The 27,466-nt window shown below is 47.7% G+C and overlaps 1 protein-coding gene across 1 annotated transcript in view; it reads right to left on the reverse strand.

The window, feature by feature from the left end:
• Positions 1-1,104: 1,104 nt before the first annotated feature.
• Positions 1,105-27,466, reverse strand: part of LOC147584915 (uncharacterized) — a 73,319-nt gene continuing 46,957 nt past the window's right edge. Inside the window, exons 39-52 of the mRNA XM_086715677.1 lie at positions 26,849-26,994; positions 26,208-26,335; positions 25,333-25,477; positions 24,062-24,194; positions 23,586-23,747; positions 21,279-21,405; positions 20,760-20,971; positions 16,771-16,931; positions 16,487-16,652; positions 14,245-14,360; positions 13,325-13,443; positions 9,570-9,699; positions 2,978-3,115; positions 1,105-1,615 (exon numbers count right to left, since the gene is read on the reverse strand). Of these exons, the coding sequence (XP_086571803.1) occupies positions 1,367-1,615; positions 2,978-3,115; positions 9,570-9,699; positions 13,325-13,443; positions 14,245-14,360; positions 16,487-16,652; positions 16,771-16,931; positions 20,760-20,971; positions 21,279-21,405; positions 23,586-23,747; positions 24,062-24,194; positions 25,333-25,477; positions 26,208-26,335; positions 26,849-26,994 (2,132 nt within the window). The 3' untranslated portion in view covers positions 1,105-1,366. The remainder of the gene's footprint in view (positions 1,616-2,977; positions 3,116-9,569; positions 9,700-13,324; positions 13,444-14,244; positions 14,361-16,486; positions 16,653-16,770; positions 16,932-20,759; positions 20,972-21,278; positions 21,406-23,585; positions 23,748-24,061; positions 24,195-25,332; positions 25,478-26,207; positions 26,336-26,848; positions 26,995-27,466) is intronic.

The raw sequence follows: 27,466 nt of genomic DNA on the forward strand, positions 1-27,466 counted from the left end.
TTCTTTCCACTTCTACTTCCCCCTGTGATTTCCTCTTCCTAAATGGATTCTGTCCTGATTCCATTTGGTCAATACCTTGCATGTTCTTCTCTCTCATGTCTCTCTTTACCAGCCACCTAACCAGGCAGAAATGCTCTCCCTTTTCCAGGTCCCTTACCCACCATCCATGTTTAACACCACTGAACTCTTGGTTCAAGTCCTAGCCCCTCCTTGAACCTATCCCAAGGGCTCCAGTCCTGGACCTCCACTTCTTTGCCTCTGAGTGCCTCCCTCTGTCCTAGTGGTGTTCAGTTTCCCTTATGCTCGTGTGGCCCTGACATGACCATGTGACTTCAGGGTCAGTGGCTTTGTCTGTATAGTCAGTTACACTCATGAAGCATTCCTGGCTCACCTGGTACCCAGTACGTGCAAAGCAGTGTGTGAGTGGTGTTTGTACGTGTACGTGTGTGTGTGTGTGTGTGTGTGACATACTTTGCCTTTAAGGAACTTAAAATCTAGGAGGGAGGATAAATCATGGCACAAATGACTCAAGCGGGAATATGACAAATGGTAGAGATAAGACAACAAGAGGATTCAAAGGAGAGAAAGATTGGGAAGGGGGTTTGGGAAGAGCTGCATTGAGCCAGAGACCTCTGGGGCAGGTCTTGGAGGGTGCAGAGAGCTTCACCTAGAGTGAGCAGATGGAAGTAGGAGGGACCTTCTGGAAAGAGAGCTGCTTGTGCAAAGGCACAGAGGGCAGAAAGCATAGGCTGTCCTGGGGAAGCACAGTTCTCTCTGGACCTGAGGCCCTCATGTGGCACAGGAGGCTGGGGATGGCCAGCACATCCTTGCCTGTCTCTACGTGCTCCAGGAGGTCACCAGAACCAGGCAGGGAATGTGGCCCACTGGGGATCCCCATGAGGAGTTGGCAGTGATGGAGGATCAGCGTGGAAGGTCTGTGCTGTGGCTGCACGTAGGGTCTCATGGTCCCCACCCCAAGTGCTTCTCACCCTTGAAGCCAGGTGCCCCAGTGAAGCTGTTGGGGGCATTCAGCCTGGACCACAGCACCCAGTGGCCAGTGCCCTGAAAAGAGAGTGAGGACAGACTCAGTGATGGGAACACATGTCAATTTTCTTGACTTGTATGACTTTATTTTCCCTCACTCCAAAGGATAGCAGACAGAAATCAGCACAAGCCAAGGTCCAGGCTCTGAAAGAAATTTGGGTGTTGCCCAAAAGAAGCATGTCATAAAACTGAGCACATGTTCCAGGCCCCGTTGGTCCCTGAGACACCCACTCCTTCCTACCAGGAGTGAATGGATTAACCCAGTTGTGTTCTCCGTGGAGAAGGCACTCCTACAGATGGCCACTGCAGCATCCTGTGTGACTCAGCATCTCCCCAAGCTGGGCCTGCTCCCTCTTGTATACACACTGCCATCTGCCACCTGGAGGAGCAGGGACAGCTCCCACTCCAGGTCTTCAATCCTCTGAGCCAGGTGGGCTCTTCTCACTCCCAACATCAGGGCCTCCTCTCTATTCAGGGCCCAGGTCCCCAGATTCTCTCCATCTGGGTCACCTACCTCTGGTGGGTAGGGTCTGTCTTCTTGCCACACATAAGGGAAGATGCTGGGAACCTCCTGAAAAGGACACAAACAGGAAAAGGAAATGTGGCCCCTGAGAGTTCTAAGTTCACTCTTTCCTGTATCCACCACATGATCTTGGCATGACTCTCGTCCCTCTGACAGTCTCTAGGCATTAGCACCCATCCAAATACTTGGGAAGATGCCAACAACTTACCTCCAGGGACTGACTTCACAATTAACTAACAAAGACATAGTGTTCCCTGAGTTTATGTTGCTACATTAAGGCACAACAACTAATTATATCATTACACAATCATCATGGTTAATAATTTGGAATAATTATTGAATAATTAAATATTGCTGTATTTTATAGCCCCTCAGCTCATCCTGTTTTTCCTTCCTTAATACTAGAGATATTTATATAATGTCTCTTCAAGCTTGAAGTTACCATGTTACTTTATCCTCACCAAATCATTTGAGCCCCTTAATGCAGTCAGTGATAGGTCCCTATGCATGGTCCTTCCACAGTGGAACTGATGTCACAGCTTCCTATCTGAAGTAGAGGGTGGCTGCTTAGAGACCCCACAGGTTAGTGTGACTTTTTTTTTTGGAAAATCTCAGAGAAGGCCCTCCTGGGCCCTCACTCCCAGAGACCTTTCTGGTTGTGAAGAGGGGATTCCCCAGAGACACAGGTATTCTGGCACAGATGCCCACTCTGGGAAACCTGGTGAGAGGAGGTATCTCTGCCTGCTTCTCCACCACCCAGGGCATTGCCTGTGTTTAACAATTCAGCAAGGCAGGGATTAGGGTGAGATGAAGGAGGCATTGGCTTGGTGCAAAAGTTAAGAGTATGCCAAAAAACTCAGGTCAAATGAAATGATATTTTAATACAGTATTAAAAATCTCCAAGTATCAAACTAAGGCCCACAAACTGGCTGTCTGCTTTGGTGAATAGAGTTGTATTGAGCTCAGTGCAGATACAACTCAATTATTCCCTTTTGTCTCTTGTCTTTGTCCCCTCCAACCTTTCCTATGTTGATACCTCCAGAGACTCAAATTAGGATGGGGGAGCAATCTAGATGACAGATGAATATCATGGAAAAGTCCTTGTTCCAGAACCATGTACTACTAGTTAGCTACATCTAAACAGCTATTTTTATTGCTCCCTTTTCATACTCTTCCTCAGTCTTTCCGAGCCATCAATTTACTTAGAGACCTGCAAGCCCAAGCTGATTGAGAGGTCCTCCCTGTCTCTAGAAGTATGTGCCAAACCAAACAGGCAAAACCAAACTTTGGTTGGTGGACTTTCTGGTCCCAACCCTTTCTATGGGGTCCTGTGACTCTGTGGGCCCCACACATGAGACCCAGCTATCTGTGGACATCTCAGGAGCTGAGGTGGTAGTCTGCTGGGCTTACCACAAATGTATTGCCTTCACTTGGGGGAAGTTGACCTGGTTTGTCCTTTTCCTTCTGAAGTTCTAGGGCTTGAGCAGTGAGCTGGAAGAACTCCTCATTCAGCTCATCCAAAGTGTTTTCCACCTGCCATATCTTCCTCTAGAAACAAGAGACACATGGTCTTCATTACTTTCACTTTTATTCTAATTTCATTGCAAATCAATTGAGCTCCTGTTCCATGACAGGCAATGGGATTAGCACCAGACATACAGAGTTGAAGTCAGGTCTGCTCTCAAAGAGCTCAAAGGTAAAGGCAAGTAAACTCAGGTGTACAATCCAGTATAATAAAGGCTATGGTGGGGGGGGGGCACAGGAGCAAAAAGCAGGATGCCTAATCCAGGTAGGTATGACCAGGGAGAACTTTGCTAAAGTGGGCACATTTCAGCTAAATGTTATCAATTAACAGGAATTAGCTCGGTAGACAATGGAAGAAGGGCATGCTAGGCAAAGGGAATAGCATGTATGAAAACAGAGATATGAGAGAGAACAGGGAACATTCATCCATCAGTCAGTCCGTCCATCTGACCATCCACTCATAAGTAAAGAAAACTTTATTGATCATTCAGTATGTGTCAAGCCAATGATTAGTCCTATAATTCCGTTAGTGAACTTCCATGGGGTTTACAGTCTATCAAGAATGGTGGACCTAAAAAAAAGAATTATGAGTGAAGAGTATTACCTGTGGGTTGCTGTGGGAAGGTTGCTACGGGAAGTAGTAAAAGTTAAGTTTGGTGGTAGCATGGAATTTGTTTGGAAAAGTGGAAGGAGATGATGCTGGAGAAATGGAGGTAATGTGGGAGCTAGAGACAGTAGTACACAATGAGCCCTGTGTGCTAGTCTCAGCTATGATGGCAGAGACTTTCTTATTAATAGAATTCAATTTGTTGGAAGTGTCAGCCCTGCTGAAAAACAGTTTATTTCAGCCTCTCCTGTAGATTGAGATTACCATATGACCACATTTTGGCCAATGAGATGTTAAAGAAAATTGTTGAAAGAATGAATTGTGGAAAATGTCTTCAAAAGGAGAATTGACTTTAGGGTGCCTGGGTGGTTCAGTCAGTAAGCATCAGACTCTTGATTTCAGGTCTGTCATAATCTCATGATTCGTGGGATCAAGGCCCACACTGGGCTCTGTGCTGACAGCACAGAGCCTTCTTGGGATTCTCTCTCTCCCTCTGTCTCTGCCCCTCCCCTGCTCATGCTCTCCCTCCCCATCCCCCAAATAAATAAATTAATAAACTTAAAAAAACAAATAATAAAAACAAAAAGAGATCTGACTTGGTCAGCCTGTTATCTTCCCCTTTTACCTTCCTGCATGTAGCATGTGGGTATTTTTCCTTAAATACTAAGGTGTTAACTACTACTTTGGGGAGGTGTTGAGGTCATGAGGCAATTTATGGTGGGAATTGGTCCCCGGTTGCCTGAGTAAAGTCTGGACTCAGGAAGTGGCTCTCTATTCTCTGAATTTAAATTAAAAACCTGCATCTTACCTGAGCACATGGCCCATTGCTGAGCAGGCTTGTTGCTCAAGGTTGAGGTTGGAACAGGTTTGATGTGAAGAAATTGGAACCATAAGGCTAAGCACACTATTAGGATGCCAGATGAGAGAGAAAGAGAGCGAGAGTGAGAGTGAGAGCGAGAGTGAGAGAGAGAGAGATTAGGAAGCTAACCTCCCAAGAGAACTGGAAGAAACAAACCCCATAGTATGTAAGTGGAGATAATCACAGTTGCCCCACAGGGAGGCCTGCACAGAGGAAAATTCCCCTGAAGATGACTTGTCGGTGAAAAGGTAGGTAATCCAATGGCACAAGAAACAGCTGACCTGATAAAAATACCCCCAAGAAACTGGACATAACAGTGAGATCTGAGCATGACTGTCATATAAGCATGTGAAGGAAGACAAAATAAAGAATAGAATCCATAAAGCAAGCACAGGAACATTTTAGAGAAAAGTAAATCTAGAAATGAAAACATATGAAGAGAATGACAATGTGATTGATAGCTTACATGTAGACCCAGTTGTAGTGAGTTTGTAGAAACTTGTGAGGAAATCACCTGGAAGTCAGATTGGGATACGTAAATGAGAGGAAAATAGCAAACATAAAGGAGAAATGAAGAAATACAGAGGTAGAAATTTCAAATGTTGCCTAGCAAAATCCATTAATAGATGGTGCTTTTTGCCTATACATCTTTGCAAGTGTCTGTATTGTGTGTTCATTTTGCCATCTTATTGGACACCAAAATGCCTTCCTGAACTGTCAGTTCCTTGAGCAGAGGTTTGGGTTTGTCATGTCTGTGGATCCCCAGCTCCCTCACACTCAGCCTGTCTCCTGTAAATGCTGGTTGAAAAAGATGGGAATCTCCTTCCCTTGCCTCATTTATGTTTCTGAATCAGGTCAGGCAGGATGATACAGAAGAAAAAGCACAAGTTTCTGATGTGGACAGAATGGGATTTGAAACTCTCTTGAACAAAGCTACCTTCCTCTCTGAGGTTCAGTTTCCACAGCTGAAGAATCAGTAGGTCTGTCTCAGAAGGCTGCTGTGAGGTTCACATTGGTGTGTGAAAGTGACCAGCACAGGCCTGGCTCACAGGAAGACACGCTTTCTGTCTGCCCCTCTTGGGCACTGATGTGACTCCTTGTGTATTTGGCAGAGAGAAAATTAATCATGGCTTAGTGCATGGGGATGAAGGGTAAAATCATTACTATCCATTTTGGATACCAATGGTTTCCCATGTCATATAGTTCCATTGTGTCATGGACTGTCACAATATCTGCTATTTCACTTTATGAATAAGGAAAGGACAAAAATTTCCTTCAGTAGAAAGAATTTCCCAGTCTGTCCCCACCCTGGGTTGTATGAGGAAAGAGTTCCAGTGAAATCTATAGGACTTGCTATGCCTCTATACTGGTGTCACTTGTTTTAAGTGACTGAGCAGAAACTGGAGTTTCTGAGAATACTCTATGTACAAAACACTATGTTTCATAGGCTTCTTTCCCACTTCCATTCCCATTACTACCAGATCAGCCCTAGTATCTTTTGATTAAAAAGAAATGAAAAATATATTTGCAAATGACATATTGGATAAAGGGTTAGTATCCAAAATCTATAAGAATTTATTAAACTCAACACCCCAAAAACAATTCAGTGAAGAAATGGGCAGAAGACATGAATAGACACTTTTCCAAAGAGGACATCCAGATGGCAAACAGACACATGAAAAGATGCTCAACATAACTCATCATCAGGGAAATACAAATCAAAACCACACTGAGATAACCACCTCACACCTGCCAGAATGGCTAAAATTAACAATTCAGGAAACAACCGATGTTGGCAAGGATGTGGAAAAAGGGGAATACTTTTGCACCATAGGTAGGAATAAAAACTGGTGAAGCCACTCTGGAAAACAGTATGGAGTTTCCTCAAAAAGTTAAAAATAGACCTACCCTATAACCCAGCAATTGCACTAGTAGGTATTTGCCCAAAGGATACAAAAATACAGATTCGAAGGGGCACATGTACCCCAGTGTTTATAGTAGCACTATCAACAATAGCCAAATTATGGAAAGATCTTGAATGTCCATTTACTGATGAATGGATAAAGAAGATGTAGCATATCTATCTATATCTATATCTATATCTATCTGTCTATATCATCTATATCTATATCTATACAATGGAATATCACTCAGCAATCAAAAAGAATGAAATCTCGCCATTTACAACAATGTGGATGGAACTAGAGTATATTATGCCAAGTGAAATAAGTCCGTCAGAGAAAGACAAATATATGATTTCACTCAAATGTGGAATTACAAAACACAACAGATGAACATAGGGGAGGGGAAGGAAAAATAAGATAAAAGCAGAGAGGGAAGCAAACCAAAAGAGACTCTTAAATACAGAGAACAAACCAAGGGTTGCTGGAAGGGAGTTTTGTAGGGGGTTGGGCTAAATGAGTGATGGGCATTAAGGAGGGCATTTTTTGGGACAAGCACTGGGTGTTATATGTAAGTGATGAATCATTGAGTTCTCCTAAAACTAATATTAATGCACTATATGTTAACTAACTTGAATTTAAATAGTAAAAAAGGAAATAAAAGACAAAAATATGCCAGAACAAAAAAATCTCCCAACTTCTGTTTTTCTCATTGTAAAAGGTATCCCTGGTTCAGTGTAGAATATTAGTAAATATAACATTTAAATATATAAACAGGGGCACCTGGGTGGCTCATTCTGTTCAGAGTCCAACTTCGGCTCAGGTCATGATCTCATGGTTCATGGGTTCATGCCCTGTGTAGGGCTCTATGCTGACAGCTTGAAGCCGGGAGCCTGCTTTGGATTCTGTGTCTCCCCCTCTCTCTGTGCCCCTCCCCAACTTGTGTTCTGTCTCTCTCTCTCTCAGAAATAAACAAACATTAAACGAATTTAAATAATATAAACAAGTACATTAATATCATGATAACCCACTGAGGTGGACTGCATCAAAGGCTCTACTTCTTCCCACCCTTTGGGCCTGGGCCCATTGCCATGCTCTTCTGCAGTGCCCTCCCACAGTGGGTGGGCTTTTTTCTCACAGCTTGAAGCTGAGCTCCACCATCTGACTTCCTTTGGCCATTAAGATAGGCAGAAGTCACCTGATGCTAGTTTTGAGCCTGGGACTCAAGAGGCCTTTTGTGATTCTGCCAACACCTTAAGAAGGACATGTCCAGACTAGCCTGCTGGCTCTGGGAGGAGGAGGAGAGACTTTGGATGCACAGTTGCTCCCAGAGTCTCAAGCAAGCCCAGTCTGGAGCTGGAACTCAGGTGAAATGCAGACACCTTGTCAAGACCCAGAACTGAGGGGTGGGCCCAGACCAGATCAGCTGAGCCCCCAGACATCCACTGCTGGGAATTTGTGTTGTTGGTCCTGCAGCAATAGCTGACTGATACTCAGTAATCATTCTTACATTTCAGGCCTTCACATTTCAGTTCTCTCTCTCTCTCTCTCTCTCTCTCTCTCTCTTCCCCCAAGATAGTTTTACTCCTGCTTTTATGGCTCTCTGTTTCTCATGTGTCTTTTTAACAACATATATACCCACATATGAAATCATGTTACATGTGCAATTCTCTATCTTCATCTTTTACCTTAATAACATTGAAAATTCTCTATAACCTTATTTTTTATAAAGACATTAATATTTTACGACAGAGCTCTACCAGAGCTCTATAACCCTGATATAAAAAATTTCAATGTCCTTGTTTCCTCATATTTGCCTGTATCTAGAAATTTTTCCCCTTAGACAGATTCTTAGGATTGGAGATATTGAGTCAAATGGAATGAATAGTTTAGAGACTTTTGACACAAATTGATGGATTGTTTTCCAGGAAGGTTTTAACTTTTTATCCTCAACCAGCTGGATGTGGGAGTGACTACCTCCTTCATTCTCACAAATAATTAATACTTTAGTTAAATGTTTTAGGTAGATAAAAAAAGGGCATCTAGTTTAACTACTATTTCTCTGATTCTTTGAACATTTTTCATATAATATTATATGTCTGTATTTCCTTTCTCTTAGGGTCATTTACACATTTTTTCCTCATAGAGCAAAAGTATCTGTTGATGGTAAATTTTTACCTAGACTCCTGTTTTATATTATTATGTGACCATAACTATTATTACTTTCATTTGGGATTTTTTACCATTGTTTTGAAGATTCTTTTAAACCTTCACAGGATCCTACCTCTTGCCCTTGTGAATATTATAGATGCAGGGGCCTGGGACAGCACCCCTCCCCTGCCAAGACAGGCCATGTTGGCATGCAGATTATGCCAAGTTTAAAATAGTCAAGGCTCAAAGGACTTGACCTTCTTCCACAACCACCTAAAATAATTTAGATAGAGGACCTGCTCCAGGAAGAGTGATGTCACCATAGAAAACTACATTGTAATATGAGCCAGGTGTGGTAGACAAGGAGGAATGGCGCAAGGCCTGTTTAATCAAAGTCCTCTCTATGTCCTATTGTTTCTGGATGACCCAGTAAACATTTATTGACTGAACATTTACTCTTTTTCATCTTCCTGTGAATTGAATTTCTTACCTTCTTCTTAGTTCAGGACATACCTCATTTTGTCTGACTGACTTTAGAATCTGAGGTCTGTGTGGATTCCCCATACATACAAAATCAAATTTGATTTTTTCCTGTTAATCTGTCTCATGTCAATTTAATTTTTAGTCCAGCTAGAAGAGTCTTGAAAGACAGAGAAAAATGGTTTCCTCCCCTACACGGACAATCAGTGAACACTTAATGAGTGATTTTCTTGGCCAGTATTCTTTAATCCTAATTTCTTTTTCCACAAAGTATCACTTCTACTCATATTTTCTCCACCCCTGTATTTGATTTCTGGGCCCCAGAATCATATACAGTGTGTAGGTAACAAGCAGGGTTGAAAGATGGGACAATTGGACAGCTCAGAATCCTTGGAGGTGACAATGAGAGGTTGGAGGAGATGGTGGCCCATAGCACTCCCCGAGGTGAAGAGGACCTTGGTCACAAAGCCAGGATCCTACCTGCATCTCAGGAAAGGCTCCATGCCTGTGTCCAGCCCCGATGATCCACAACCTAGAGCCTGGGCTCTCGGTGCCTCCTCCTTTGGCAGCACACTGGGGAAGCTGTCCAGGTCCCAGGTCCTGCTGAGAGCTGGGAAAAGGGAATGAGAGACACCCCTTTAGGCCTCTGGTGCCCAATAGTACATCTTCCCAACCAGAAAAAAGAAGACATTGGCCACTCTTAACTCCTCCCTGAGGAGTCTGGGATTAGAGAAGAATGAGATTATTCATGTGACAGAGAAACTGACAGATGCATAGATTCCCTGAAGCTGCACCCACATAGCTGTCCCTGCCTCAGCAGGTGAGTGACTTCTCAGTGACAGGTACAGAATATGTCACCGAGAAATATGCCAACTTGGCATATTGATTATTTTGAGCTGAAGGCAATTGAGAAGAAACAGATATAAGGAAAGATCTCTGCCCTTACCCTATTTTACTAAAAGCGGGACATACATTTTAAAGATGCCCTCCTCCCTCCTTCTCTAGGAAGGGCAGGAGTTAATCCCCAAGGTAACTCTAGATGTTTATCAGCCTGGAATTGGCACCACAGGAATTTACACAAAAACCTTGCTAAAACTAGCCCTTATCCACCACTGGTTCATCCATATATTTACCTTCTGACAATTTGACACCCAAGAAACTCAAAGACCATTTATTTTGTCTTGTAGCCTCTCTAAAAATTTACTGTTATTTTATTAAGATGCTGTGTAAGCCCAAGTTCTCAACACCCTTCCTTCCTTTACTCTTCACTGAGTGCTTTCATGTGTATGTGCCATGTGCATGTTAATGCTCATCTTTTGTTAGTCTAATTTACTGGGCCCTAGCCAAGAACCTAAGATGGGTAGAAGAAAGGAATTTTTTTCTTTCCCTATATCAGGCTGGTTGTGCCCTGTGAGAGCTGTGTCTGTTAGAGCCTCCCTAACTGGTGTTCCATCTGTGGCTCAGTAACTGCTTTGTGCCCTCACCCTTCAGGCCTGGGACAGGGAGATGTTGGCCCAGTTCTGCTTGCTCTAGGGAACTGTGTTAGCCTTTGTGGTAACATGTATCTGCCCACACCTTTATATGTCCTCCTTTATTACATTTCTCTCAAATTTTCCATCTAGAAGGTGCTTGTTTCCTGTTGGGATCCTGGTCAGTACACTGCTATACTCTTCAGACTCCCTTTGGGAAACTCAATTTTTTTTTTTTTTTTTTTTTTTTTTTTAATTTTTTTTTTTTCAACGTTTATTTATTTTTGGGACAGAGAGAGACAGAGCATGAACGGGGGAGGGGCAGAGAGAGAGGGAGACACAGAATCGGAAACAGGCTCCAGGCTCCGAGCCATCAGCCCAGAGCCTGACGCGGGGCTCGAACTCCCGGACCGCGAGATCGTGACCTGGCTGAAGTCGGACGCTTAACCGACTGCGCCACCCAGGCGCCCCGAAACTCAATTTTTAATCTCAGTTTCTGTCCCTTGATATGAGAGGGGTGGACTATCTTCAGTGAGCCTTTAGGCCTCTGGGACTGGTTGCAGTTCATGAGCCATATCTGAGCTTTCTCACCACCATGTTTTTGTCAACACTGTTCTCCTCCAGGAACACCTTTCCTCAATGCCTCTGCCAGTTAGGACCCTACTCTTATTTTAAAGCCTATTTCAAAGAATACTACCATCACAAAAACCTTTCCTGATCCTTGCAGATGTCTTTAAACCTCTATAGCCTTTTATTACAATCACTTGTTCTTCCTGACTCCTTCAGCTCTGTATCAAAGACAGCAATAAATATCTGTTGAGTGAAATTATCCTCAGGTTGTAGGTCATGACACTGGCTGGAAAGCCTGGGTGGCTCAGTCAGTTAAGCATCCAACTCTTGATCTCAGCTCAGGTCTTAATCTCAGGGTTGTGAGTTCAGGCTCCATGTTGGGCTCTGCCCTGGATGTGAAGACTACTTAAATAAATAAATAAATAGGCACTACTTTCAGGGAACAGCCCAGTCTAGCTAGGTCCTGGATTATAAATGTTGGGGAGGAAGAATTTCCTCTGCCCTTCAAGGTCCTTCTAGCTGGACTAAATCAAATTGACATGAGACAGAGTAACAGGAGAAAATCAAATTTAGTTTCACATGTACAGGGAATCCACACAGACATGAGATTCCAAACACAGGGAAAATGAGGTGTATGTGTCATCCTAAACTAAGGAGAAGGGGTAGGGGTCTGGGACTTCAAAGGGAAAGAAAGCAATTCACGGGGAGAATGAGAATAAATGTTTAGTAAACAGATGGTTGCTGGGCCCACAGAAACAATGAGACATAGAAGGTTTTGATCAAACAGGCCTTGCTAGGTTCCTCCCTGTCCACCATACCTCATTCATATTACAATACTATGTACTACATGTACATATTACATGTAGTTATCTATGGTGACAGCTATTTTCCTGGAGCAGGTCCTCTACCCAAATTCTTTTAGGCAGTAGAGGGGGAGAAAAAGAGTTTTTCCTGAGTCTGCTGGATTTTGATTGCTTCTAACTCAAAATGATTTTCATGCCAGAGTGGCCTATCTTGGGCCAGGGGCAGCCCTTGGTCCCTACACTAACTTGCCTTTGTGTGATCCTTCTTTCTGGAGTCCCTGATCCTCTAGGAACCCAGGCCCCATGACTTTAGCAGGAGAGTCAAGATTCCTCTCCCCTTGTCTGCAAGAGACTTCATTTATGTAAGTTTTCTAGGCAACCTAAATAAGGAAATCAATGGAAGAGAAGTTTCTGGGAGGAAAGACTGTCGTAGCTTTGGTGGAAGAATTAACGGGGAGGTTAGTGCAGGGTGGGCTCTGAGACTCAGATCCCTTGCACTGATATCCCAGCTCTATCATAAAGCTTGGCCTTTCTGAAACCTGGTTCTCTCATCTTTAAAATGGAGCTAGGGGTGCCTGGATTAAGTGACTGACTCTTGATTTTGGCTCAGGTCCTGATTTCATAGTTGGTGAGTTTGAGCCTGGTATTGGGTTCTGCACTGGCAGTGTGGAACATGCTTGGGATCCTCTCTCCTTCTCTCTCTGCCCCTCCCCCACCTCTCTCTCTCTCTCCTTTCTCTCTCTCTCTCTGTCAAAATAAACCTAAAAAAATAAAGGTAAAATGGAGCTAGCAATAGTATCTACTTCACAGGGTTATTGCGAGGATTAACTTAGCAGATAAAGTGCTTACCTTAGCACCAGGATATACAAAGCATTCAATATGACTACTACCACTTATGATAATTAAAAGGGGATGAAGGGAGGAACAGAGCATAAATCTAAATGCACGGAGAGAAATCAAGTCTACACAAGCAAATAAATCCATCTTAGCCTCTTGGTCAACTTGGAGGAAGAACACAAGCCCACATGGCTACACCCCAGAAGAGATGATATATCAGAAGAAGGAGCATTGGAAGGAGGTGGGGTGGGGTTATAAAGTCTAGGGTCAGCCAGAGTGAATGTGACCTCATCCTCATGGGTGGGAACAAACCCAGTAAATGACATGAGTTCTGATGAGTTAAATCAGTGACCTCTTGGTAAACCAAAGTAGCTGGGACAATAGGGGAAATTACTATGGGCAGAGCATCCTGAAGCCTTCAGCTGGATTTGAGTGGGTTAAGCTTTAAATGAGGTGTTGGTTATGGAAGATAAGATTCTCAGTACTAGATGCTAAGGGCCACACCCAAAGAATATAGCTGCTGTGTGTAAGCTTTGGTGCTGATGCCTGTCCCCACCTTGTACTTTGGTTCTCCTCATCCGGTGGTGGAGGCTGTGGCTGCAGGGACATGTTACTTGCCAGTTGAGGGTTTTGTTGGTAGGTGCGAAGAGGCTGTTCACCAACCTGAACAGAGGCCTTGGAAGAACAGATAATCCTGTAGCTTTCCTTCAGTTCTGGGCTCAGTAAAGAACAGTAATGGACAAGGGCATCATTGCTGAACCAATATGGACACCCGCACTGATCTGAACTTGGGATTCTGTTTCTTGGTGTGGCCAGGCCACTGACTGCCTAGTGCTCTTGGGGGCCCCAAGTGTCTGCTCAGTAGTAGATAAGACCTGATATGTATCATGGTCTCTCTTTTCTACATCCCTACAGGTGCCTTGGGAACACATGTTGCTGTGATGGATTCTGCCCTATTGCACTGGGGTGTGCCAGCCAGAGACTCCTGAACAGAGGCCCTTTGAGTCTTTCTTCCATTTGACATGCTGCTCTCAGTGTAGGATGCATGAATCGTGCTTCCCTTTTGAGCTCTGTGTAAGAGGCCAGATCAACAAGGGACTGGGGAGATTGTCTCTGACACACATCTTGGTGGAGATAAATAGCTGAAGACAGGGGTTAACCTAGGAGCACAGGCAGCACACTCTGCTTTTCTAGCAGAGTGCAGAGCCACCTGAAGAGTGTGAGGCCTAAGCGCATATGTGCGTGTGGTGTCTGCGCATGTGTGTGTGTGCACGAGTGTGTAAGTATGAATGTGCGCATGTGTGATGTGTGCATGCATGTTTGTGTATGTGAACGGTATTTTGTGTGTGTGTGAATGTGCACGTGTGTGTGTGTTTGTGTGCACACGTGTATGCCAAATGAGTCTCCACGAGGTCAGGGTGACACTGAAGCTGTCTGAATACGCAGGTGCACTCTAGTGCCCTGGGGAGCTTTCACCTTTCTGTTGGCCCCAGCTGGTTGCCCGTGTGCGTGAGAAAGTGCTGATGCCAGTGCCACAATCACTCTGTCAAGTTCCAGCTGAAAGCCCAGGGGTGTGACACTGGGGGTGCGGCCTGGGGAAGGAGAACACAGAGAGTAGCCTGAGACACAATCATCTCGTCTGACCACAGACTCCCCACCTCACACTTCCTTGATTTTTCTCAGTTCTGAAGCCTTTGATGGGAGCCTCTTGCCTTTTTATTCCTTCCACCTTTTATCCCAGAGCCTGCCTGCATCTCCTTCCTTCCTTCAGGCAATCTCTCCAATGTGCTAACTATATGCAGATTGAACCTTGAAAGACACATTGTGGTTTTTTTATGTGTGAGTAGTTAAATTTTTATACATAATCTCTTCCCTTCTTATACATCTTTTTTTCTTTTTTTTGGTTTTCTAGCTTTATTGAGATATCATTAACATAACACTGTGTAAGCTTAAGATGTACCATGTGTTGATTTTATATTCAGAAATGTTCAAAGGTATACCTATCTTTTATCACCATATCTACTCTGTTACTTCTGACTGCTTGAACACTTCTAAGTACTGTGTTTTGCTTGTGCATCCCCTGGGCACTCAGGACACCCACTGCCAAGCCCCATGCTGTGTTGGGGCTCACAGCCAGCAGTCTCCAAGAACTTCACTCTGACTTGCTGAAATAGCCACCCACAGGGAGCCTGATGAGCTACAGGGTAGTTTTGCAAAAGTGTTATTTAATTGCTTTCTTCTTTTTAATTTGCTAAACTTTCATCACATAATTTTTTAGAAAAAAGTGTTCCTTATCAAGAAATAATGGAAGCCTCTGCCTCCAGTTAGCAATAGCTAACTCCTGCATTCAGCTCCCATCAGTGCCTGTGGAGAGGATCTTTGGGACATGGAGTTTTTACAGCTTAGTCCCAGGCAAATTTCAGATTTTGTCTTTCTCCTTCTCATGATCAGTTGGCCAGATATCCCAGCCCAGAAGTTTAAGAAGAGGGAATGGTTTCAGAGAAGGTCAAGGAAAGCTCTTAATAACATTCTCCATCCCCAGGGTCTCATAGACCACACATGCAGCAAGCACACCAGGGAGGGGTGCTAGTGTCTGTTTGACCTGCTCCCCAACTCCTCTCCCCTAGGGCCATTGAGGGCAGATGGCCCTCTTATTCTAGGGCTGCCATCATGGAAAAAGTAAACAAGTGATATAGCCTTGCAGAAAGCAGCCTGGTAGCCCCCTTCTTACCTAGACTGGCATCCACTGGGCACTCACAGGGAGGGAGAGGAGCCAGGAGCAAAGGGGGCAACAGCACTGACCTCTTCTAACATGGAGCCAGGGTCACCCACTGTGGCAGCCAGAGCTGTGTTTTAGTCAGTAGCCCAAACATAGAGACATCAGGGCCATTCAGGGGTAGCTTAGAGACCACACGCCCAGAGCTGCCATCTGCTAGACCCACCCAGGATGATGCTCAGTTTTGGGCTCTCAGATTTCTGAGTGTGGTTCTAAGTCAGAGCAGGTAGTGAGGCCCATGGATGTCCCTCCACACCCCGTTCCTGTCCTGTCACAAGCCCTGTCTGGGGACTCAGAGTCCGGGTGGGAACTGAACACATGCTTCTTTGCAGTGAAGCTCAACACCCAGGTCCTAAAGGAAGAAGGCTTGAGTTTAGACTCTTGCGAGTGGCAGGAGTATTTCAGAGTATGGGCTGTCATGGAAGGGGCTTCCACGGGGTCCACAGAAGAGCAAATGAATACTCACCCACAGACCTGTGAGGCTGCTGAGATTTGGGCTCAAGTGGACTTTAGCTTCCCATTGCTTACTTTTTTGTACTGATGGAACTTTTGTGGGGAGTATGTGTTACTTATGCCCTTTAGAAAAATAGAACTAAAGGTATAAACTAGGGAGACTCTCAAAAGCCTTAGGGCCCTTGTTACCCTGATATCCTACACAAGGCCAGCCCTAAAACACAGGGGTGGATGTGGCCGACAGGAAAGCTGGGCAGACATCACTCTGCCATGTGTTATATGAGTCTCCTTCTCCTCTGGCAAATCACACCGCTCCCTGGGCCCAGGACCATCTTCTGTGGTCAGAAGATGCTGTCCAGTTATGGCACAGGGGTGTTGAACGTCAAGTGAGATGACAAATGTGAAATGCACACTTAGGTGCTATACAGAGTTAATATTATGACTTTCCATCTGCCATCATTGTCCCATCCCTGGGCACCTGCCTCTCACCTAGAGGATGCTGCCAGGGCTCCCTAGGTAGACTTGCAGTGTGGTGGCCCCATGATTCCACACTCTGCTCAGTGTCTGTCCTTGTGGCAGCTGTGGCCTCCATCTCTGGGTCTCCACCCTTGTCCAGAGCTTGCCACTCAGTTGTGCTGAGGTGTTGGAGAAAGTCCTGGAAGAACCAGGGCTGTGTCAGTCTTTAGCAATTTCCAGAAGTGGGTGAGTGGGGCCCCTGTTCTCTGGGGTGGTAGGGATGAGGGTAGCTTGGCTGTTGGGGAGTTGTGGCGGACCTTGAGCCCCTGGAGCTGCTGGCTGGCACCCCTATAGAAGGCCAGTGCCTCGCTCCTGTGCTTGCTCAGCTGGGCGGCCACGTGTAGGCTCTGGTCCTCGAGCTTGTCATAGAGAGTGCGGACACTGAAGTCCTCCAGGGTCTTCAAGGGGAGTGGTTCTCCTGCCGGAAGGAGGCTTAGAGTGAGGCTATGCGATGGAGCCGGAGGTGGGAGCTGTACAGCTCCCGGAGTGGCTGTACAGCTTCCCCTGACAAGTGAGAACAGAGGAAGCCTGCACGGGGGAGGGTTAGCGCTGGGAGGAAAGGCAAGCAAGGAGGCAGGAGACCTTCCCATGCAGGAGGTGGCAGTGGCTGTGGAGAGAACTTCAGTGTGAGTGTGACAGAGAGGGGGTCCTGCAGCCTCTGTCCGTCTGGCTTGGCGTCACACCAGAGTTGGGTGGTGGGCACTGCCTCCCTGTTTTGTTGATGGTGGGTCTCACTGGCCTTGACAAGCCAGCAGCTCCTTGAGGAGGCTGTTTGCTGGGTCGCCCAGGCCACATCTGGCTAAGTAACCTTTGTCCCTTCCCTCCACTTGAACTCATCTCACTGTCCCCATGTCTCCTTAACAACCTTGTGCTCCCCTTTGACAGCTCTTGCCCCACCTGTCCCCACTGCTCTGTGGACTCCTGTTTAGCCCCAGGTGTCCCACAGTATCCGGCAGACAGCAGAGGGTCACTAAGTACTCATCTAGCTGAGGTGTGGAGTGTGGTGTAGGCTTCTGGCTGGAGTGTGACCCGAGCTGAGCCCAGGGGAGTAAACCAGACAACTCCACTGAGGTTGCTGGGCCCCATCGTAGTTCTCTCACACCCTGCAGGAATGTCCCCTTGCCAAGGGTCTTAAGCCCCTTGACCTCCTTCTCCCTCAAGCCCACTCTGCTCTGCTAAGGCACATGTGAGTGAAGCAGGCCCCTTTCTGACAGTCTTTCCCCCATGGAGTTGGGTTTTGAAGGAAGAAGGAAGAAGGAAGAAGAAGGAAGAAGGAAGAAGGAACGGAGGTGGCCATGCTGGCCTGGGGCTCTCTCAGAGACTGGCCTGCAGGAGTGGAATGTGAAGCTGAGTGAGTATCCACTGCCAGGCCATACACTGCTCTTTCCCAGGCCTGGTGGGTGCGTGAGGGGAGAAAGGTAGCCCCATTCATGCTGGCAGAGTGATGTGGGAGTTCTTGTTCTGGGCAACAAATGTAAGCCCGGCCCCTACATGGCCAACTTTGCCTTCCTTTCCTCTCTGCAGCCTGGGTAGGTCTGTCCCTTGAGTTACCAGCCACTCAGGTTGGAAGGCAGTGGGAAGGCAGCTTTCCAGACCTCTTACACCATCAAGCTTCTTCTCTCTGTGCACCCATCACGACCCCCACTATGTAGGGGCACTTCACCCTCCCTTAGAGGCCAGTCCTCTTACCAAAAAAGCCTTGTGCCAACACCTCCTCCTGTGGGAGATCTCAGCAATGAGCCCCCCACCCTCAGCCCTGAGCCTGAATTGAGACTTCCTTTGAGGGTTAAAATCCTGGTTTTTATCCCTGACTCTGTATACCCTTCCCTGTGTCCACATTATACACACTTTTCACAGCCCACCTTGCTGATCACCCCTGAGGGGTGATCCGAGGTGGGGAGGGTAGATTTGTCCTGCACTCAGTCAGTTCCCTCTGCCTGCATCAGGGAGGTACTGTCCTCACTGTCCAGATCTATCACTAGGAAAGAGATAACCAGCCTCTGAGCCCTAGGCAGAGTCATAGTCAGGACTGCACAGAGCTAGGCCTGCCTTGGACAGTGTGTGTGTATGTATGTGTGTGTGTGTGTGTGTGCAATGTGTATATGTGTGGATGCTTGTGGATGTGTGGACGTATGGTGTGAGGAGGGGTGTGTGGTGTGGACCTGTGTTCAGGTTCAAAGCTAGCAAGACTCCAGTGCTGGTCTGGTCCCATGACTGTGTTTTATAACCACTTACTTCACTGCTTCCTCCAGGTCCTTGTGCATTTAATGTACTTCCTGGGGTCTCTGCAACACTGTAGTTAGGGAAAAATGGAGGTAGACTCTAAGCTGTGTGAACCCACATCAAGGAGAGCTTACAGGGCTTTTCCTTTGTCCCTTTGATGTCTGAAGTGAGGCAGTCCAGTTGTTATTCCCAAGCAGGTGAAGGGTGTTGGCAGAGCCTCCTCTCCATGCCCCTCTGCACACACTTCCTCCTCACAGTAGGTACTGGGGGCCAAGTGAGGTTGGGAAGAAAGTGTGGCCCCTCTAGGTCCTCCTGAGAACGAAGGCAATATCCTGTTCTTCAGGTGAGAAGAGGAACTGACAGGGGCAGATGAGTGATCCTGTAAAGGGATTCTGTAGAACAAACTTCATTTTTGCCCCTGTGGTGAGCTAGAGCAAGCTGGCCGTGAGATTGGAGACTTGCCCTTGGGTTCCCAAGAACTCTTGACCAGCACAGCAAAGATTAGAGAGCCCTTGATTCAAGCCCAGAAGCACCTACTCTCTAGCCCTTGTCACTTGGGGATCTGGGGGGATTTCCTTGAGTCTCAATCTATTTGTCATTAAATAGGGATTGTACAACACCTGAAAACATCCACTTCTTGGTGCCATTGTGAGGATCAGATGGAAAGCATGATGTGTCTTCTAAGCTGTCAGTGCTATAGAAATGTGAGATGTTCCCCAGAGTGTACCTGGGGTGCAGGTGGGGGTGGAGGGCAGGTGAAGAAGAGAAGAGGAGTTGCTGTGTATAGGTGTGGTACCTGTACTCCAGGTAATGACTTTCTCCTTGGAATCAGCTCCTTCCCTAGAGCCCCACGGACTGAGTTCTTCATAGGACAGAAGGCTGGAAAGAAGAACCCATACTCAGGTGGCACAGGGCTCACATGGACCAGGAGTGCCAGTGATGAATATCACAGGTCAGCTTAACGTGTTCTTGGGGAACCTGTGTGGTTCAGTTGGTTAAGCATCCAACTTTGGCTCAGGTTATGATCTCATGGCTTGTGCTTTCGAGCCCTGCCTTGGGCTCTGTGCTGACAGCTCAGAGCCTGGAACCTGCTTCGGATTCTGTGTTTCCCTTTCTCTCTGCTCCTCCCCTGCTCATGCTCTGTCTCTGTCTCACTCTCAAAAATAAATAAACATTAAAAAAAAAAAAGAGGACGTTCTTTCCTGAGTCTCCAGAGCCAGCACCAGGATCATGAATGTGGGCAGGGCCATGTGGGGAGTGGCCACACATGCTGTGGCCCCTAGGCTGGGAAAGGAGTGAAGGGTGGAAGGAGACTCACCTGTCCCTGAGCGGCACATACTCAGCAGGCACATGAGACTCCCCAAGGCCCCTCCACTGGGGCCTCCAAGCCCTTACAGGGCAGGCCTGAGCCAGGGAGGGCCTCAACACAAGGCCGAGGCCTGTCAGCAGCACAGTTGCCAAGCCAACAGCCAGCAGCACTCCTGCAAGGTTAGGACAGAGAGGCAGAGGCCACATGATGACCACTCAGAGCCTCTGCAGGCTTTATGCCTCAGCCGCTGCAGGGCTGCTTTCTTCCTGCCCATCTGGGCAAGGGGCCATGACAGCCCCACCGTCTGAGACTCAGCCTGGAAAGCTCAGTGAGATTGCTGACTCATGAAGACAGGAAGGAAAGAAAATGGTTGGAAACACACACAGAAGAGGTTAGAATGAACATCTTGGTGAGCCTATGACTCCACTCAGGGGCGCTGTTGACCACGAGACCCTGTTCACAAGAACAGGTCCCAAAACTGAGGGGCTTGGGAGGTAGGAAGAAAGGGAAGGACCCCAAGAAAGAAATTAAATATTCTCTACCTGGCAAATGAAGTCCTAGTTCAGGGACAAGGTTGTCCTAGTGCCCATCTGAAGTCTTTGGGGCCATGCCTAGAGTTACAGGTAGGGCTGGACATGCACTGAAGGGTCCTGCTGTGCAAGGTTTCTCCCATGCCCCCTCCAGGTCATGGCTACTCTGGCCTGGGGTCAGTACCTGTGATCACTGTCCAGTCTGGGCCCAGGTTTAGCAGCTCGTGCCTGAGGACCCCATGCCTGGCAAGCTGATACGGGGAGGAGGGCTGCACAGGGGATAGGCCGGGATCGCAGGCCACTCCTTTCTTCTTCACCAGCACCACGATGATGCTCTCAGGCAGTCTGTTGTCTCGAAACACATATGTGCCTGGATCTAGGAACTGGTGGGCAAACCTGGGGAACAAAGGGCCAGAATATAGGGAAAGTTAGCTTTGCTGGGCTGCTTATACCAGACTGAGTGTGTGAGCTCCTCCCCATGCACAGGAATAATGTGGTCTAGGGAAGCTGCCCATGACTCCCAAATCGCTGCCCTCCATGCATTCAGGAGGCCTCACCTGTCCTTGGTCTTTTCTGGTCTCACCTCCCACATGGTTGACAGCCTCACATCCTCCTCTGTGTCTTCCTAGTGCCTCCCTAGCTGCGACCTACATGTGAGGAAGCATGGTTCCTCCAAGTTCCCAGGCAGCTCAGCAGAGATTACCTTGAAAAGTTGAGGTGAGTCTCTCGCACGAGGTGGCTGAGTCTCCTGAAGGCCCCAAAGTCCCAGTTGGGGTTGCTGTTGAACAAATGCTGCATCTGGTACACAGGGTAGTGACTGGCTGAGCGATCTGGGGAAAGAAGCCAGGTGGTGCTGGGTTCTAGGGGGCTCCTCAGTGCCAGCTCTGGGCAGCCCACATCCAGGCAGCTCAGGGTCTGTCCTCAAGACCGTGAGGAAACTGAGAAGACATGTTTTCAATGAAATGACATGTTTCATCCTTTCATGTATATGATAACACATTTAACACTCTTGGTGCCAAGGCAGCCTGCAAAGTGAGCACACCAGCCCATTGCAGAGGCCCCCAGTCCCTGATGCCCTTTGTGGGTGAGCACAGCCAGATGCCCTGGTACTCTCAGAGGTGGGACCTGTTCAGCTTTGTACCCCTGACAGGCAGTGTGCATGCAGCAGGCACTCAGTACATGCTGTGGGGTGGCTGGGAGAATGAGCAGCTAAGGGGGTGGATGGGGTGCCTGGCAGAAATCCAGGTGGGCCCAGCCAGGCAATTTGCTCTGCACAGGGGGTCTTTTCCAATGACAGGTATCACTTCTTCCCAAGCACCCCTAACCCCCCTGAAAGATGGGGCTCTGAACTCACCTCCCCCAGCACATGGAGAAGGGGGAACACAACTGCATTCACTTCACAGATGTAAATAGCAAGGCTGAGAGAGGATGCAGGTTGCCCCAGGTCCTGGGGGCTTTATGGGAGACCTGGCCTGGAAACTGGGGCACAAATGTTTGGAGTTCACCTTCTGGGATTTGTTTCCCCTTTTGTTTCGCCTTGGCACTGCTTTGTGGGGAGGAACTTCGGTAGTTATGTGACACATGAAACAAAACACTTCATCTACTTCTTGGGCCAAGTGGCCATCCTCCTGTTTAAATCAGGCTAAAAGTGTGGCTTGTGCCACATACCCAGTGATCCATCTAAGAACAAAGACTGCAGCATAAATTCCAATACCAGATACTGATATCTTCAGCTTTGCCTGAGGGAGCACCTTAATCTTTGAACCTTTATTGTGCTGTTTGTACAGGGCATTCTCTGTACTAATTTATTGTGGTTCTAAAACAATTAGCAAATCAGGCTGCTTTTGCATTTATTTCCTATTCCATACCTCTCTGCTCCATGTTTTTCTCCTCAAAATCTATTCCTTAAAAAATATATCTGTTGGAGGGGGAAAAAAGCCCAACCCACACTGGCCTGGAGCTGGCTGCTCTCTTGCTTCTCTCATGTCTTTTTTTTTTTATTTTTATTTTTTAAGGTTTATTTATTTTTGAGACAGAGAGAGACAGAGCATGAATGGGGGAGGGGCAGAGAGAGAGGGAGACACAGAATCGGAAGCAGGCTCCAGGCTCTGAGCCATCAGCCCAGAGCCCGACGCGGGGCTCGAACTCACGGACCGTGAGATCGTGACCTGAGCTGAAGTCGGACGCTTAATTGACTGAGCCACCCAGGTGCTCATCTTCTCAAGTCTTTAGAGCTGCAGACCTGTGCCTGTTTCTGCCAAGCCAGCTGGTGTCCTGGGACATGTGAGTGGGGCAGCACTGTGACATCTGCCATCTGCATGTGAGCAGGTGGGCTGGGTGTGCAGGGAAGGCCCATCCACTCCACAGCAGCACCCCAGGGAAGTGCCAGGCAGGAGAAAGGGAGGGAATTAAGGTCTACTGAGGGCCCGGACTGTGCACAATGCATGCAAGGTTGATGCTGAACCTGGAGGGATGAGACTTCTTCTCTAAGGGAAGGCTGTCTCATGGAGGAAAAAGTCTTGTTCTGTAAGGTTCCCAGGGGCGGGAGTCACAGGGAGGCAGGCTTCTGCTCATTATAAGGATGACAATCATTGTAAACCAAGGTGTCTCAAGATGGAGGGGGCTACCAGGAGGGGTTGAGAAGTCTGCCTCTGGGGGCTTCAGGCCCTGAAAGGATGACTGTGTGGCACAGAGCAGACATGTGGGAGGGCTGGCTGAGAGCAGAGGTCACTTTGGTGAGTCCCTGCCTCCACCTGAAGCACAAAATCTGACACCCATGGGCTGCAGGGAGCAGTTGCAGAATGTTGGAGCTAGAGCATCTGCTCCAACAAGTGAAGGGAGGCCCACAGTAAGTGACCAATCATGTTGAGAGCAGGGGGACAGCACAGGCTTGTTACTTGCTACTTCAAAGTTGTGGTCTATATGTGATGTCACAGAACAGCCAGGCAGAGGAGGGATGAGAGAGCCAGAGCCCAAGGGAGGGTCTCAGGTACTGAATTAGGGAACTCACTGTGAGGAAGAATGTGAAGCTGGAAAAGAATCACGTCCCCTTCTTCTAGGCAGACCACTGGGTTTGGAATATGGAGATGGATGCCAGGGTCCTGAGGGACAGAGTACTCCAGTCCTGTAGTCCGATGATACCTTTGTAGCCAGGGGCTGGATACAGGTGGTTCTGGGAGAGTTTGGGGAAGGAATGCTGAAGGATCTGGGCTTGTCTGGGGGGGTACACACACCCACCTACTAGCCCTGTCCTGTCTCGATTCCCTTTTAGGAGCAGTTTCAGCACTTCTGGAGCCCTCACCTCCCCAAAGACTGTCTTCCTACATGGCCTTCTGTGGTCCCTGCCTGACTCTCACCTTTTGAACACCAAAACAGGGCTGAGAAGTTTCTGAGGGGCCATCCCTTGCTGAAAGAATGCAGCCATATCCTTTACCCCCTTGCACTCGCTCTGGGAAAGCCTGGGCTTGGTATTCCTCCTCTGCTTACCAAGGAGGAAAGAGTCAAGCATGTCCACTCTGGAGATGACAAAGCCAAAGATGCCACGGGGACCACATTGGACCAGATGGACCCTGGCATTCTCTTGGAAGAACTGGTCTGGGCCCAGAGTGCTTGATACTTCCTGAGAACATACAGCACAGCATTATATACCTGGGGAGGGCCAGAGGGGCAGCGAGGTTTGCAGAGATGGATGGCCAGAAACCCAGACTGAGCCCTTTGGCACAGCCCCTGGTGATGCTGAGTTCAGAGATATCCACTGTCCACATCCCTCAGGATTTGTCTCCTTCCTTACTGAAACTTGCCCAGGGGGACTCCTATGCCCAGGGCTCCTCTTTATCTTCAGCAAACACCCCTGACTCTTGTCCCTGTCCTGGGTCATCAATTGCTCCTTTTCTATTTGCAAAGTCCTACGAACAGAACAACTTCTTCAGAACAATCATCTTACTATCACCCCAAATCTGCTGTCCAGTGTCACACCAGTGATCTCCCCACCCTTTCAGTGGCAAGTAGACACAGCCATCTAGAACCTTCTGGTAGGCCAACATAAGGGTGAGCGGGACCTGCACTGCATCTGGGCCCTGGTCTTCTGCCCCTCCCACCCTGATGAAGCATCGAGACCCTGAAGAAAGCCTCAGCCAACACCATTGTAGCCAAGAGAAGGCCCCGCCTGTGGCCAGAGGTCTGGCCTTTGATAAGAGGCTCAGGCTCAGTTCCAGCAGGGCTCACACCATTTCTGTGACCACAGTGAGTGGTTTCATGCCCCTGGGCTTCACTTAACACTCTATAAAGTCAAGCTGTTGCTTTCTCGGCTCTCTTAGTGGCTTTCAAATTGGATGGTTGACATTATCAACATAAGAAATACCACTTACTTCCTTTCTGCCTTTCCCTCCAGCCTATGGAACAGAAATTCATGCAGATAGCAACAGACTAGGAAAGACTGGTTATCAAGTGGATTTTCCTTTTTTTTTTAAGTTTATTTATTTTGAGAAAGAGAGAGAGAGAGAGGAAGAGAGAGACTCCCCAGCAGGCTCTGAACTGTCAATGCAGAGCCTGATGTGGGGGTCAATCTCATGAGCTATGAGATCATGACCTGAGCTGAAATCAACAGTCAGATGCTTAACCAACTGAGCCACCGAGGTGGTGCTCCCTCTTCTGCTGCCTGGTTTCTGCAGCCAGGGTGCCTGGGAGATTTTTTCCCCCTTGTCCCCAGCAGGCAGAGGCTGCCCTTCTATCCCAGCCCTTCCCCGAGGTGGGCTCACCCTCTGGTCATGGTCTCCAGCCTCGCCCTTCACGCTGAGGACCAGCTCCCTGCTGGAACCCCAGGCCAGGGAGAGTTGGGGGGCCTTTGCCAGACACTGGGCATCACAGAGCTCTTCTGCTGAAACATATTCCTGGCACTGGCAGCTGCAGGAGAGGAGAGGATGGGAGGTCTGTCCTGGTGGGTATGGCGCAGCTGCCCATTCCTGACACCCCTCCACTAGTACAGGCACCTCCAGAAGGATCTGAACTGTCTATTCTTCCAAAGCAGTGACTGCACTTTCAATGGAGGTCCATGATGACTCATTAAAAAGTGCTCTCTCTCTGGCCCCTGCTTCTGCACTAGCTTCCAGAATGGGAGCAGTGCCTGGGACAAATCCTAGTTGACAAGCTCAGCATTTTTGTTTTGGGCATCCTGCTGAGGCAAGAGTGAGGAGAGAGAGTTGTTCAGCCTGGAATACTCTATTCAGCGGACCTTCTAGCACAATGGTTCCCTGGCCCTGCCTTCTGGGGGATACCATTCAGTCCACAGGCTAGGGGGAGGACTGGAGAGCCAGACAAAATCAGAGCCCTTCTCGGCTTGGCATCTAGCCAGGGTCACTCCTAACAGTTGGCTCAGGGACCTGGGGTATGGCACTCACTCTGCCTTGCTGCCAGTACCTCCTCAGCTCTGGCTGCTTGCTTTGGCTGGTGTTGGCCTGATTCCCCTTCTTGGGAAATGCTGACATGGCAGCTTCTGGAAGGAGCTTGTATTTGGCTCAGTCTCCCATCAGAGCTGGGTCCTGCTCAACCTTTCTGGAGGGACTTTCTGGGGACAGTCAGGACCTGTCTGGAGACGATGAATTCATTCTGTTCTCAGCAGGTTTTTGTCACTCACATGCCCAGTTCAGCGCTGAGCTTCCCATCCACTGGGTGGCAGAAAGAGGAGCAGTTGTGCAGCTGGGGGGACACACACTTGCGGGTGGCAGCCAGACGTACTTCTCCAGCTGAGCAGCGCTCAGCGACCTGAAGGAGGATGTGGGAGAAGAGTTCTGGCTCTGGAACCCCCTGCAGGCCCAGGATGAGGGCACTCTCAGCATCAGAGAACATTCCAGGGACATGGTGGGGCCTCTGGGGAACCAGGCTCCCTGAGAGGTCATTTAGTCAGCACCCTAAGACTAAGGTTAGGCTTGAGGGTAGAGGGAACCTACAATAGTAATAGAAGACAAGTTTGCTGCTTGGAAGAGGTAACTGGGAGGTCCAGCTCTAGGGAGACTGGGTGGAGTGATCAAATTACTCTCCTAAGATCCTTTATAATGAATGCTGAAATTTGTGGGTCTATGATAAGGAGAAATATGTCTTATCATGCGAGCTTTCTAAAGTGTTCTCATTTGTATAGGAGGTAATCCATCCAGCACAAATGACTACACATTAACCCAACAGACAATGAAAAGCGGCTGGCATGCAGAGGGACCCATAAATGCTACCTCTCCTCACTCTCCTCAAGCCTTCCTTTCCTAAGGCTGAGTGAGGTGTTACCTGGGGCTGACAGTCCTCATCACTGTCGCTCTCCTCACTTTCCAGGCCCCTCCTGCTGTAGGACTCATGTCCTGCCTGGCAGATGCAGGAACCATCTGACTTCTGGAAGACCCTGTTAAGGCCCCGACACGTGCAGTGGGAGGCACCTGGAGATAGAGAAGCCCTATGGCCCATCACAGGTGCCTAACAGTGAACCATGATATGAGCAAGCTCTCTTTCCCTGTCCACAGTCAGGTACCTGATTAGGGTTAGAGTTAGGGTTAGGGTTAGGGTTAGGGAGATCAGATACCCACATTTGCCAGAGTCTGACCTTAGGAGTCTTTGTGGGGATTGAATGAAATCTTCTAAGTCAATGATTCTCAGCCCTGACTTTTAATTAGATTCATCTGAGAAGCTTTAAAAAACATGGATGTCCAAGTTCCCTTTAGGCAAATTTAATAAAAACCTCTGAAGTGAAGCCAGAACATCTACTTTTCCAAAAGGCCCTTGAGTGCTTTAATGTGTAGCTGGGGCTGCAAATTACTGATATTATTGAAAGCACTTGACACCTCATGGAAAGTGTTGTTCCTATTCTCCACTACACAAAGCCTTGTGGGCCTGTTCTGAAGGACTAGCACG

The sequence above is a fragment of the Puma concolor genome, chromosome A1 (genome assembly GCF_028749965.1).
Source record: "Puma concolor isolate L17-30 chromosome A1, mPumCon1.1.hap2, whole genome shotgun sequence".
NCBI lineage: Eukaryota > Metazoa > Chordata > Mammalia > Carnivora > Felidae > Puma > Puma concolor.